General features: G+C 40.5%; 1 protein-coding gene across 3 annotated transcripts in view; it reads right to left on the minus strand.

Annotated features, from left to right (window-relative positions):
- The window catches only part of dennd4c (DENN/MADD domain containing 4C), a 36,755-nt gene extending 22,695 nt beyond the window's left edge, over positions 1-14,060 (minus strand). For all 3 annotated transcript variants that reach the window (XM_035993808.1, XM_035993807.1, XM_031285008.2), the window contains exons 1-2: positions 13,773-14,060; positions 1,069-1,369 (exon numbers count right to left, since the gene is read on the minus strand). In XM_035993808.1, the coding sequence (XP_035849701.1) occupies positions 1,069-1,367 (299 nt within the window). In that variant the 5' untranslated portion in view covers positions 1,368-1,369; positions 13,773-14,060. The remainder of the gene's footprint in view (positions 1-1,068; positions 1,370-13,772) is intronic.
- Positions 14,061-14,810: the final 750 nt, after the last annotated feature.

Here is a 14,810-nt window from a genome sequence, read left to right on the forward strand (position 1 = left end):
GTAGTCAACAACACACCTACTTCCTTTCACCTCTGATTAATTGTTTTGTCATGCCATCAATGTTAAACTGAAAATGACATGAGACAAAGGAGGACAGAAAATATTAGAAATACCTTGCACTATAATACATCATAAAATATATTACTATATTACTACTGGAGATAAATAAAAGATTATCTTGTCATAAAAGGTAGGAGGAGTGGTGTCTGCAAACTAGGCCTTTATAACAGCAGACATTTTGACCTGTCACAGTGATCCAGCACACACAATACCAGGATCCTGTTACTAAAGCAGCTACATGGAATTCAATTCAGCCATCATTCATTTCATAATTTACACCTGTGCTTTTTCTTCTGCGGCATGTCAAAATTGTTTCCATGAAAGACACTAATGAAAAGAAATTGCACGTAGTTTGGCTTATTTAAAGCTTATGTACATTTATGTGATTCTTGCTGTTCTTAGTTTGTACCTTCATGGTTGAATAAACTGATTGGACGTCGCTTTGGATAAAAGTGTCAGCTAAATAAATAAAATGTAATGTAATGTTTGTCAAAAATATTTTGCGTGTGAAATTCTGTCAACATGCTGACTAGCGATTAGCCCTGCTGGAGGACACTTTGGGGATCTTTAATCATATCTGTAATTGCTGTAGTCGTGCGCTTGATTGTTTTTTCCCCCCTCAAAGTGTCTTCCTTCTTCCAACCTGTTTCCATCACAATAACGCAATGAGCCTCTGAATCTAATGTGGCAGTACAGAACAACAGAAGACAGGATTTAAGAGTTAACAGGCTTAATTAAAGCTAAATCCAGTGTTAGCTCACTGACCGACTATACTACAACGTTTACTATAACCTCTGCTGTCTGGATTAATGATTCAGACCAAGCCGTTATCAAAAACAGACTATAAATTGGTTAATGAAGTTTCTGTTGCACTCCTACGAAGAGTTTCAGTGGAATCTTGCTTCAGTAACTGATAAGTGAAGCCACTTATAATGAGTATCTTTTTGTTGCAGGCATGTGAACCCTCCAGATTACAAACACTGACATTTAAACAAACCGCTGACTCACCCAACGTCAATGAGAGGAGACTTCCCTCGACCCCTCTTGTAGCACAGAAACAGCTCGGGGCTCTTAAGACTGCCATGATTAAGGTTGGCTGGCTGGCCGCTGTAGGTGCTGTCGATGCAAGTGAAGCCCTCGGGCACGGTTTCTCCCGCTGACCTGTTAATGACGGCCAAGTCAGTGATGGGTGCTTTGGGCCCGCTGGACTTGGTCTCCGACAGGTCCTGCTCCAGGGGCGTGGACTTGTCTGTCAGCCCGGCCACCACAAAGTAGTCGGTCACACGGTGACCCTTGTCCTCGATCATGGCTGGACGTACCGGGAAGTGAGAAAATAGAGATGAGATTCATTTGGAATGACATTTATATGGCATGCAGTCATTTTCTTTTGCCTAATAGACAATAACCCCTCCTGTACCACATTCGTAGAAGACATCGAGGTATTCTATTCTCAGCAGTGGTTAAACCCTTGCAAAGCAGTCTATTTTACTCGCTACATATACTGTATTTAGGCTATAGCCAAGGAGAACACTGCATGTTGGTGAAAGCTCTTGCATCTCACTATGGAACAGTGGAATGGATTACACATGCAAGCATACACAGAATGTTAAGTAATACTGTGGCAAAGGCAATAAACGGATCCTTTAAGACTGAGGCACCACGACGACGCAAACAAACTTGGGGAACACAGAGGGTAATGACAAACACTCTTGTCATTGTATATCACCGCACTGCTCCAATTATGTTGAGAGAGTTAAAGCTCTGGTGGCTACAGAGAGCCAAGGAAGAGCAGCCAGGCCCGGAGGAATGCTCAGAAATGCCACCGGGAGTGTAAATCAAGAAGACACCAAAGACACTTGAAATATGGTCGCTCGCTAGTTTCTAGTGACAGAAATATGAAAAGTGACACCCAATTTAACAGTTGGAGCTGCCAAAATCTGTCGTTTGTCATTTTTGATTGAATATAGTATGTAAGGAATTTCATTAATTTGAAATGTTTAGTTTCTGTTTTCTAGTTCATGTTTGAGTCATGACAACAAATGTAGCAGTTGATGACTCAGTTATCGGTTACATTGGAAATTGAGCTCTTATCTATAACATTAGGATGCCCAGTTTCCATTAAGCATTTACGAGACATCAAACTGCTGCTCATCATTTATACTCTATATATTATGGTGCAAAGAAATCGTCTTTCTGTGCGTATAAAAAGCACTTGACTTATCAAGTCTCGCCACAAACAACAGAAAGCAACTGGTTTCTGGAGAAAGAGAAACTTAAAGCAAACACATCCACGTCGCCTTCAAAGGGCTGTTAAGGACCTACACAGGAAGTTCAATTTTTCCAGTAGTGAGTCAGCTGTGGCGGGAGGGGGAAAAAGCCTCTTTGTACAGCAACAGCAAGCACAGACAGCCCTGGACTTCATGATGCAGAATACTGTTCATTGTATTTGTTTCATTTTTATTCTGGACTTTTCACCAATCAATATGATAACAGTATGTTGCTAAAAAAAAAATTGTGAAGCCACAGTACAGGTGTCTTGAAAGGCAACAAAGTCATTCTGCAAGAAAAGGCTGAGAGAATCTAAAAGGGGTTTCGAGGTTTCGAGCAGTGTAGCTGGAGACAGGGGTGCATGCTAACGTCTACTGGCTGCAATACAGTGCAGGACATCCGTTGGCTTGTGTTGTGGAAGGAGTGGCAGGAGGCAGACTGACCCGCCTGGGAGGAAAATTATTCAGGCGCAGCAAGACAGCAAACAGCTGACTGTCTGACACACGTTACACACATTTTCCACACTAGACTTTGAGTTTTTGTTTTTTAGACTTTCATCAACTATACTGCACGTAGTCTTAGACAACAACAGCGTGATGTGTGAAAAATAGTTGCATTAATGTTCATTCTTTTGATCAGTATATAAACCCTTATCTGATTGAATGATGAAGGCAGCACTGCTCTTTTAGTTAGAAACTTGGCATTTTGCCCATGCGAGCATGCCAAAATTCATTTGTTTCAAGTATACTGCCAGCCTTACAGTCCAGGTAGCTTTAAAGAACTGTAGCTGGATATTTGCCCAGAATATGGCCGGCTTTTTCGTTCCTTTTTAAACAATGTTGGGAAATCAAAGAGCAGAGTGTATGAACACAAGCCTCGAGCAGCAAAAACAATACAGTTTCATGTCATATCCAAGCAGAGGCTGAATGACTTCAACTTTCCACAAACGAACACAGCAATAAAAGTGCATTAATGAAGATGGGTTGGAATAGCAGGCGCCCTCCCACAATTCTTACAAGAGTCAGCTGTTTAAGAAATGCAGAATGGAAAAACAGATGGGTTTCACAGGTAAGGCAAGGAAGTAAATATCCTGATACAGGATCAGCATTGTTTAGCTAGGCCAGTGGGTTTTAAATGGAGACCAGACTTATGAATTCACTTTATTTCAGTATTCTCCCTCCAATGTAGGACATTCTCATGAATGTCACAGACCCTTTTGTTCTTGTAGATATTTCACAACACAATGAATAATGTTTGTCGTACTCATTCAAAAAGCATCTAAAGACATAGAACTGTTTTAAGACTTATTGCTCTGAAGAGATTTACTGCACTGTATCCATGGTTACATACATCTCACTGGTCAAAACCCTATTCAAAAGCAAAATGCTGTTTTCAGACTTTATTTGCTTTATACCAACCCACACTGTTAAATGTGTTCTCACCAAAGGCTGGCCAGTAAATGTACTCTGATGCTCTTCATATGTGTGGTGAATGAATGTCCGTTTATAGCTACAACAAAACTCTAATATTCCTCACAAAACTGAACACATATTTTTTTATTAAAATAGATTAATGAATCAATAAACTATTGCATTCATGTATCTGGGTCTTTATGGTGCAGATGTCTATGCATGGAATATAGTCCAACACTTACTATGTTACTGCAAATAGAGGAGCCCACAAACCAAACCAAGAGCTTCAATCTGTGTGTAAGTATGGCATCTCAGAAGGCAGGTCCAGCTTCTAGTATGGATCAGGAAGTGCATTACACCTGCACTAATACTATTTTCTCAGAGGAATACTGTGAATTTCAGTCTCTGATTAAAATGTTAAAGTCAAACACATAAGCTGACTGAGCAGCATATAAGCTAACAACTGTATTGACAGTATATTGAACTCTATTAACTTTTTTTTTTTTTTAAACCTTGTGGGGGTCAGTGAAAAAAAAAAAAAAAGAAAAAAAAAATCGATATTGCCTTTTTGAAAATGGATACAGTGTTGCAAAATAAAATATCACGATACTTAAGTGTATCAATTTTTTCTTACACCCCTAATGTATACTCACCAGTTGCTAGCTTTACATACTGTTTTTAAAACTGACTGACTTTTTTTGCTATCTTGAAGGTTTCAATTTAAGCCCGATTCTCCTATCAAAACAAGGTTTTTCCTGACTCAGAATGGACCTTTGGGGGCCCCTGGGTAGCTCACCTGGTAGAGCGCACGGGACCTTTTTTCTGGGGGAGGGGGACGGGGACTATGCACAACAGTAAGCATGATGGGTCCGCATACAGTGAAGGCCTTATTTTATTTATTTAATAGAAATCTATGCATTTTCCTGTTATTTAGACATATATATATATATATATATATATATATATATATATATATATATATATATATGCATGCTTGAGTTAATGAAACCCCAATTTTTACAAAATGAATATTAATATTTAAACACTAGCGTTAAAAATCACTGGGAGAGTATGGTACAGGCTGACTCTGGATGGTAAAACTGAGATTAGCTCTCATATTGAAGTTTATGTTCTGCTTGTTCAACAGGTTGTTTGATAAATTGCTTTTAACCACATTCGGAGAGGATTTGAATTGTTATTTTTATTCTCAATTCTTATCATTTTGGTGCTGGTGATTTTCCTTTGGGGATGGTTAAAACCTCTTTGGGGAGCGCCAGAAATTCCTCTATGCAGGAAAAACCCTGCAAAGGTCAGCAGGAAAGGATTGGATGTGTGTGCACTCGCGTCTCGCTTTCTTACTCGCAACGTTTGATAATTTCTTACTTTAACAACTCTGTTTTGCAAGAGTGTTCTCTTCTGAGTAACTTTCACATTTTAACTTTGTCACAAACATTGGCCTGTACAATTCATCTGCTCCGAAATGATAAATGTTTGTATAAAAACATCAAGGCTGTGAGTCATGCAGCTTCCCGACAGCATGGGCACAGATCACCACAAAGTGTCACAGCAGGGAACAAAGCAATGTCAAGCTGAAATAAAAATCAAAAAAAATCAAACACAATCCTGGGCAACCAGCAGGTCTGTTAGGTACTGATTGGGCTTTGAGAACTGTCCCTTATATTAATTGGGATGAGGCTATTACTTGTGCTTTTAGATCATTCATTCTTTTCAAAAAACAGAATTATTTGAAAATTCTTCACTGATCCAGAAACTAGGCTGCCAGTGTACCACTTAAAGTCACACATAGCTGCTTTCATATAAAACCCCAACCAGAGAACAAAATCAACAGCTTTTTTTCGTCAGACGGATTACTTAAAATGTGTATTTTACTCACTTCACTTCTGTCTGAATGAGGATTGTAATGATTCTGTGCGTGGTGTAGGGTTTAGTAGTGAATTTAACAGTGTACTTAACAGTAATTCTGCTTTTGGTTTAATTTCAGAGAAATATGACGTATAGATATTTCAGGGACTTTACCATGAACACCAACAATAACTTTAATGCTGTTATTATTTTAAAAAATGGGGGGATGGTAGCGATAGAAAAGCTATTTGTGCGGATAGGTTACCATTCCAAGTTGGATTAGTCTTTAATGCTATATCACTTCTGTGCAATAGAGAGGGAACTACAATAAAAGGGATGATACACAAACCATATTGCCATTTGATATATCATTGGTGATATCTGCCATATTCACATATTACCACCACGGATATTGAAATGAATAATCATCTTTCCCTGCAAGGCCAACTAGCCCCTGATGTTAGGTCTGCACACAACTGTGGACACACTCTTAAGGCTAGAACCATTTGTGACAGTCCCCTCTGCCTCCCCCACACACCCAACCACAACCATACAAATATCTCTTTGTGACAGTCCATGATAGACAAACACTGACGCTGCCATGGCAACCCAGCCCCAACAATGACAGGCTGCACATCCCTGAGCTGCGACTAGTGTTACCCTAGCTGAGGAAATTGATCTCCAAGTCTTTCAAGGGGACATTTAGTATAGCTGACATGTGTTCTGTAGTCAGCTTCGAAGGATGGCGAAATTAAGTCCACTGTCTCAGTGTGAGCTCTAAAATGTCAGAGAAGGCTTGTTTTATTGTGCACTTTTATGTCTGGCAAGCAAATAAAATGGCAGTGGCCATAAACAGCAATGGTGTTGACAGTGAATTAGACTAAAAGCTTTAAAGCTATTGTAAACACAAGTGAACATAGCATTTAGGATTTTCCGCCCTTCTTGTTCTGCACTTGTGACAGCATGCAGGGGTGGGGAAAAAAAACATTTAGGAAAACTTATAAACCTCAAGGCATAAATTGTGAAGCTTCTCAGGAAAAATGGTAAAATGACTGGGACAAACTGGTGCACTAAATTTCGACTGTATTAAGTCCTGTGTAACTCGAGCCCCTGCCTCTCTAAAGGTTGTGCTCTGCCCCTCCCTTCCCATGTGAAAACCTGTTCCTCTGTTACCCCTGAGCCCTGATGATCGAGTGTCACGCTCTTTGTCTGGGTTGCACTCAGGGAGTAGGGTCACTACGAACCATGACAAAAATACTACGAAGCTTTAGAGGACACGTATTCTGACCAGTTACTAGCTGTAGTCTCCAGTATACTTTAACTTGTAATGTATAATGCACACAGTCTGTTTACTGTTTATTCATCACTAGAATTAGCTCAAGCTATGTTTGGCACATAATGAGCAGGACTATTTAAAGTTAACTAACTTGATCTGTAAGATATCTATTTTATGGAGGACTTTATCCACAATGCCCACTTCTGGCTCAAACATTGGCCCTAACCCTTTGAACTGATTGATGTACTTTGCTTCAAAAATATACACATCCTCTTTTCAGAACAATATTCTTCAAACACAAAGGACATAACACTCTTGGAATTAGTGTGACTTCCTCTTTCCAGTGATAACAGTTTTGCTGATGTCCATATATTGCGGATAGATGTCCATAAATCCACTTATAATTTGAAGTGGACTCTTAGCTGATTCTGACGTTGTGTAAAACCAGAACTTACTCTGAAAATAACAACTTATGGCATGACTAGGTGCCACAAGCCTCTAAATAAAAGGGAGTGTAAGCCAAGCAAAAACAGCCAACGGTTCAGCTTGTTATAAGTCCCCAATGTAAAACAGGTTTTGCCATTCAGGCCTCACTGATGTGATGGGACCACTCCCCACTTTTAAGTTAGTTTCTCTTGCCTGGGCTCGATGTCTTACCATGTTGAGAGCACTGCTCCGACAGGCTAACATTCATTACAATTACAATTATTTGAATGGTGGTCTTAAAAATCACCTGTCGGGGAAAAAAAAAAACATTGATAAAATATCTCAGACAAATAAATAAAGCCATCAAAACCACAATCTTCCTGCCTCATAATCCATCATTTTAATTTCTAATACATGGAAATCTGTGGAAAGTTCATCGATCTCTTGTTAGCCATTATTGTCAGTTGTGGAAAAGAAATGTACAAATAGCCAACTGATTTGTAATTTATGTAATTATCTGATCTTTGGAGCTGCTCTGTGATCATTCAGAGAGGCATGCAGCGGGGGAAGACCTATCCATATTTTTTAAGATAAGACAACACAATTTTGGAAGGTGCAATAGAAAACAATGATATGTAATGATTCACTGCCTCCAGTACAATACGAGTAACAAGTAACTACTGTAGTAGTGAGGAATATATTAATAATTTTAAATGAGCAAATCCAACTAATTGGATTAAGGGTATCTTATGTAATAAAGGGTTATGTTGGTAAAAAAAAAAGAAAGAAAAAAAAAGGACCCAATTAAGGATCAAAATTAAACCCATGATCACTCTTAGTTCTAAAATCCTGAGTGGATCATTCCTTGAGGCCCCTGATTTCCCTGCACTGGAAAGTCTTGTTCTTTGACAGTGGCACTGGTCTTAACTTGCTTGCAAATGTGCCAAAGGTTGGCTATGCAGCCCAACAACCCCCGAGGGCAGAGGAAAACTCTTCTACTGCCATAAATAAAACTGGGGAGGTCCTACTCCTCACATGTGCCAAACCTGATGTTTGTTCACTTGTAGCACTGGTCTGGTGTTAATGGCATTCACCTGGCCAGCCCCATCATTTCCAAAGTACCGTATTCCACGAGGGACAAAAAGATGAAGAGACAGAAATCGAGACAGACATACAAACAGAGATTTTTCTATTTAAAGTACACAGAGTGAAACCCCTTACTTACGCCATCCCCCCATGATCTGCCCCACAATGATCTCATCCCTTTCACACAAAAGAGCCTGGAGGCTTGTTCCCCAGGGGTGAAAGAGCCTGCCTGCGTGTCTGCGCATGCACAAGTCTGAGTGTTTGTGTGTAATGTGGGACAACAGACAGTGCTGTGTCTCTCTTAGTTACAGTATTTAAGCAGGAGCCCCGCCATGCAGATCCACTCACAGCTTGACTGAAACAGCAGCTGATCATCATGACACACACAATTGTCATGTACTGAACCTTGAGCGCTGCAAATGAGCATAAAAAGCAATGTTTACAGAGGGTGTACAGGTGCAGTAATTATACGAGGGAGCGGGCGACCCCTGGTTATAAATAAGGACTGATCCTTCACACCAACCCCTCCTGTTGTGACAAGTGTACATGTATGTGTCCTTCTGTGCATGTTCTAATTATTCATCTGCATGCAACAGGACTGCTTAAGTGTACTTTAAATCCTTTCTGAAAGCTCAGCTATGGCTCCTGACACAAAAACAATTGTCAAAAGCAAAAACCTGCAAAGGAACAGGTCATCTTATTTCAGCTGTAACAGCCTCCAACCTCCACCCTTTCAGCTCCAGTGGCAGCCGCTGAGCCACGGTTTTTCCGCTTCTGCAGCACCGGTGTGTGCTTTAAGTGGCACTCTGTAGCTCTGGGCTTTGGAGGATCTGAAAAGCAAAGTGGCCCTCCCTGCCATCTGTCATCACAGTGTGCTGTAGGTGGTGAAGGCCAGGCCGAGTATAAAGGTGCCAATGAGGTGACGAAACTTCCACTTTACGAGGCGATGAAGACCGCAGGAACACAGCTAAAAGCTATGTTTTTTCTGAGGGGGAGAGGGGTTTTGAGGGGGGGATGAGCTCAAATTGAAGCCAGTTGAGTTGCTGTCTGATTGAATTCATATGGTGCAAGCCACAGTGTGTATGTGTGCACATTGTTGGCTGTTAAACGGCGGCCTGTAAATACGTCACCCTGCTAATTTATCTTAACATGTGTTGTGATGAGACTAACAGTCTAACTGGGTGGAATAAGCCACATAAGCCATCAGTTTACGATACAGAAAATAAGTCAAAATGCTTCAAAAACATGCTCAAGTGCACTTGATAAAGGCAGGGAATATATTTAACTGTTCAATATTTGCTGTTCGGAGTGTGTGAGAGGTGAAGCATTCACAGTCTATCTGCTTTTTGGCTCCAGATAAGCCCGTGTGATAGCCTTGCATTATCATATGCGTATGTTAACAACCTCTCTCTTGCACCGCGCGGCCTGCACAAAGCAAAAGACCAACGATGAACTCTGTTCCTCACTCGTGTTTGTTTAACTCTGGCAGTTTTTTTTTGTTTTTTTTATATACATAAAAATCCAATTTCATTTAAGGACTGACGATAGCCGTCAGCACGCTTCTCAGAATAGGTATCTGACTGCCAAATCACACAGATAACAGATAATGTTTGTTTTTTCAACAGGCTATTTCATTTCGTTCTTTTTAGGCACAGGTTCCTCTGCTTTACTTTTCTAAGCTCTAATTGAGCATTAATAATATGTCTGCCATGTTACTGAAATACTGTCCTGATATGTGCAAGGTGTAACGTCACTAAACAAAATATGTTCAAATTAAAAAGGAATTATATACTACTACTGCTGCAAAAAAAATTAAATCAGTGAATACTGATTTTCAATGAAAATATTTACATTTGTATTGCTTAAATCTGTAAATGACACTTAAAATAATAACAAATGTCCATTTACCAAAGCCAAGAAAATGACTTCAAATCACTTAGTAAATGTGCTAGTCAAAAAAAGAACACAAAGTATTTTTTTTTCACATTATAGAAGCTGTAATCAGCAAATGTGTTTTTTTGTTTTTTTTTTACTGGGTACTTAATTATCACAACTGTCCTTCATTATCTAACTGACCAACTGTTTCAGCACTGTAACAGTCATCCACAAATAAATAAAGCCTATTACAGAAGACTCAGGCAAACTGTATGTTCCCCTTTTAGTATTGTAACCCTGTGAATCTTTATTTGTCAATCTATGTAATGTAATGTTTTTATCAAGATAACATCAAAGCGACCGCTAGCAACCAGTGACTACTGTAATAACTGAAGCTGAAAGTTTCCCCTTTTTCTTCCTGGCTCACCATGGGTGGCTAGTTACACTCTACAAAGACCTGAGCACGTGATTTAAGAGGCAGGTGCGCTTTCAAAAGAAAGGGTCACACTTAAAGTGTTTTGCCAAACTGTGTCAAACACAACTGTTGCCTGCACCGCCAACGGCAGCAGGTATGTCAAAGCTTCCCACAACACGACACGGGGGGGGGTCGGACAAGGACAGTGGCAACGGTTATTCAAAGTTTGCTCTAACATACGTCTTTGTACAACTAAAAACAACCTGGGTAAGTTAAGACGATGAGAGGCAGCTCAGAGCGAGGCTAGGCTCCGCAGAACCCGTCACAAGACTGCCTCCCTCCTGGAGCGTGACACCCGGCGGACACAGAGCATTCTTTCCACTCTGAGGAGAAGGCAGAGAGGGCAAAGTCATTGCCTTTACTAACTAGCTCAGCTGGCCCTATTATAGCTCAGACCCAGAGGCCTATTGAAAGCAGGCAACTAAAACACTAACTGGTACATCACACTGAAGTACAAGGGTCAGAGGACGGAAATAGGTTACCTGAGAGGGTTTTTGGCTGGCTTACAAGATCCTTGTTGCCCTTTGGCTAGAAACAACTATCTGGAGTTAATATGTCTTAAAACATGCAAACAGGCAGCTTAATAAAATGCACAGGAGTGTTTCAGGTAAGTATTGGCTCAAGAACTTGCATTGTCGGTATACTCTGCAGTTAGTTGTGGCTAATGAAGTAGAAACACCAATTAAATACATTTGTAACAGCAAGAGCAATGGTGAGAAAGAAGATCAGGGTTGCTGAAGTGTTTCCTTGTTGAGCCAGACAATGCCTCCCTACTAGCTCTGGGGTTGCTATATTTTTTTTTTTTTTGCTGCCGATGACCTCATACCTCTTTATGATGGAAGACCTCTTTTGCATTAATAATAAACAAAAATATACTTAATAATGACTTACTAAAAAAGGCTAGATTTTCCATGTGACAATTCAGTTAAAAACATTTGAAAGAACTGAAGTGCTGAAGCAGTTGAAGTTGTAGTTGATTCAGTGGAACTTTAAGCTCTAAAATGGAGTTGAAATGTCACTGTCAGTGCGTAGATGATGAATTGACCAGAAAGTGTCAGTTAAAGTTTGAAATTCCTAAAGACATTCAGTTCAAATGTATACACTGAAAAACGACGTCAGTTAAAGTGTGTCGGTTGAAGAAGTGTAAGCACAGAGAGCAGTTGGAGTGTACCAACGGTCGAAGTTGTGGGAACTGAAAGAGATGACATTTTTTTAGTTTTTTGTTCAAAAGATAAAAACCTGAGACCTAAAAGAGTTTGTCAAAATGTAAGTCATAAATGAAGTTGATGTGTCAATTTAGGTGTAAAGCACTGAGTAAAATTTTAGTATCAGTTAGAGTGTTGAAAAGGGTCGACAATTCAGTGGAACTTCCAAGTCCTGAAAGTAAAAGACAAGTCAGTCAAAGTGTTGGTGAAAATTGACCTGAAGGTGTCAGTTAGTGCTTAATGAAATTAGTGACAGTTCAATGATGTCAGTTGAAGTGTGAGCTAAGCAGTATAGTCATTTGAAGAGTAAGAGATAAAAACAGTCGAGATGGTAGTTGACTGGCTTTACTGAAAGAATCTGCACTGATACATCACAGCAGACATTTCAGAAACAGTCACATTTGTTGCTCTTGGGAGAAATTCCTCTTACTGTCCCACAGAATGAGTTACTGGATTTTCTCACACTCGTCAAAATCCAATTTGACTTTTGCCAAGGCAACCGCCGAGTCCTTCAACAGTCCGTTGCAGCTCCCTTGGCCAATCTACTTCCTTTCCTTAGTCACCTGACAGAGCCTTTGGAAGACCAGCGGTGGTGACAAAGTGCAAGTTCAATGTACACAAAGCCACAGTGAAGCCATGACCTACTTTATACCTGCTGCTGCCTGTAGCGGTTAGTAGGAGGCAACATTCACTCCACTCCCCTGCCGCTGTCAGGCCAAGGCAAGGTCAAGAAAGAGATTTTGCTCCTGCATTTCCACTTGTCAACGGCTCAGGGATGATGCAATTCTGCAATAGCAATTTCCATCATTTACTTCATCCACAAGGCTTGATTTTCCAGTTTTAGTCCAACATTCCTTCTGTCACCTCAGGTGGCAAACACATACAGTATAATGCAATCTGAATGCAATAAGTACAAGAGGAAGTGCCATTATCTGCTGTGCTGGGACTTGTGCTATGGCTGTCATAACAGGAACATCACATGCATGCCATGAATCACCAAAACGGTGTTGGGAAGCTGAAGCTGGGAGTACTCTGCTGCCCTTGGGGTATGCCTCAGCATTTGACTGGCAAACAGTCAAATGCTGAGGCATAGATATGTGAGCATATCCTTAGCAATGCATTCAATGGCATTTGTGCTCACCCAACACACACATCCACAATACCAACAGAGGCATCTAACACAACTCTACGTCCTAGGTTGAGGGTCACACAAATACTGACATGGCATATTCTGAGAAAAAGTCCCTTGATAAAAAGCAAGCCACATGCCCAAAACGCGGTCAGGTTAACAGTTCCTTGCCTTAGGTACAGTTCTAAGTGTCTTAAACTGCAAAACTCCCTCGCTAAAGTCTTCCTTTTTTCCAAATAGCTCTGATTTTTTAAGCAAGAAATTCATTTTTTGAGTGTGGCTGAAAGCAGACACCTGCAAGGTTAGACAGGCTCCAGGAGAGCAGCGTCTGTTTATCTGGCTTTAAGGAGGGCCCGGGAGGAGAGAGGAATAGGAGGGGTGTAATATTCCCAACTGTTGCATCCGACCGATAATTAGGTCAACTTATATGCAGGAAATACACTACACCAACTACACATAAAAGAAGTGTCGCCCATGTGATCCGCCTGTGCAGTGATACGTGGCTGACTCTCTTTCCGCGGTTGAAGAACACACGATGAAAAGTGTAGAGGGAGACAGCAGAAGCACAACACCAGGAAAATGTATTTTCAGCGGGCGACCTTACTTATACACAGCTAAAGTCACCTTAAAATAGTTAAACTACTATTTCTAATTCCCACGACAAACTCTAAGTAAATTGGAAAATATAAGCACTTACCAGCTGTTTACACTGCAGCGAGAGACAATGTTGACATGTAGGCAACTTGCTGTTATTAACCCGCTTGATATAGTCCGTATTTCTATTTATGCAAACTGATACAGGTTAAAACAGGACGGCGCGCAAAAAAAGGCACTTCGAAATACTCCTTTGTAACTTTGCTGGCCACACTTTCATCTGAAGTTGTCAGCGGAGGCAGGCGCCATGTTTGTGTCTGCGCTGATAGTTTTGTTGCTGGGCTTTCTTCCTAAACGTTTCTTTCAGACTGGAACCGCCCAAAGAGGAGAGGCTACAGTCCCTGCTGCAACTGACAGAGGCGAGGCTGGCCTTGGGGAGCGCAATCAAGCTAGCTAATACACATAAAACCAGCACTTCCGGTGTGCTTTTTCAAAGTAAAGCCCCTCAGTGGCGAACACGTGTTGCAGTTTTCAGAATAAAGTTATTTTAAATTGTCAAATTAATCATTCTTAGTAATAGTAGCATACTTAATAACATGCTATTATAATACATCATATATTTTTGTTATAGTTTACGTTCATATTTATAGTGTACAGCCTACTATGTTGCTTTTGCATATATTTTGTTTATTATACATACAACCATTTTACATAATAAATTAACATAAATACCAACTTCAGTATTAGTCTGAACGGGCCACAATTCTACCGTACGTGGCAGGACCTCAGACCTAATTTGTACCCCCAATTACACATTTTGCGTTTTATTGTGAAGGTTAAATGATTTGACATCCTGACTTCGTTGAGTTTTTAAGTTGCGGCCTTGACTCACTTATTTCTTTTGCCTCTGGCGCCCCCATTTTTACACTAAGAGCAGTTACACGTATATACAACAGGTGCGTGTGAAAACATTTTGCTGCTCTGTCGGAAAACGAGGAGTCACAGGACAGTTTTTGCTGCCACTGCGGCTGGAGAAAACACTAGCAGCCCCAAACAGAGTGACTCTTCTGTAATTTTACGTTTTGAGACTCGCACATAACTTATCAATGCATTGAACGAGAATACACACACACGCAACCCT

This window comes from Sander lucioperca, chromosome 17, assembly GCF_008315115.2.
Source record: "Sander lucioperca isolate FBNREF2018 chromosome 17, SLUC_FBN_1.2, whole genome shotgun sequence".
Lineage (NCBI taxonomy): Eukaryota > Metazoa > Chordata > Actinopteri > Perciformes > Percidae > Sander > Sander lucioperca.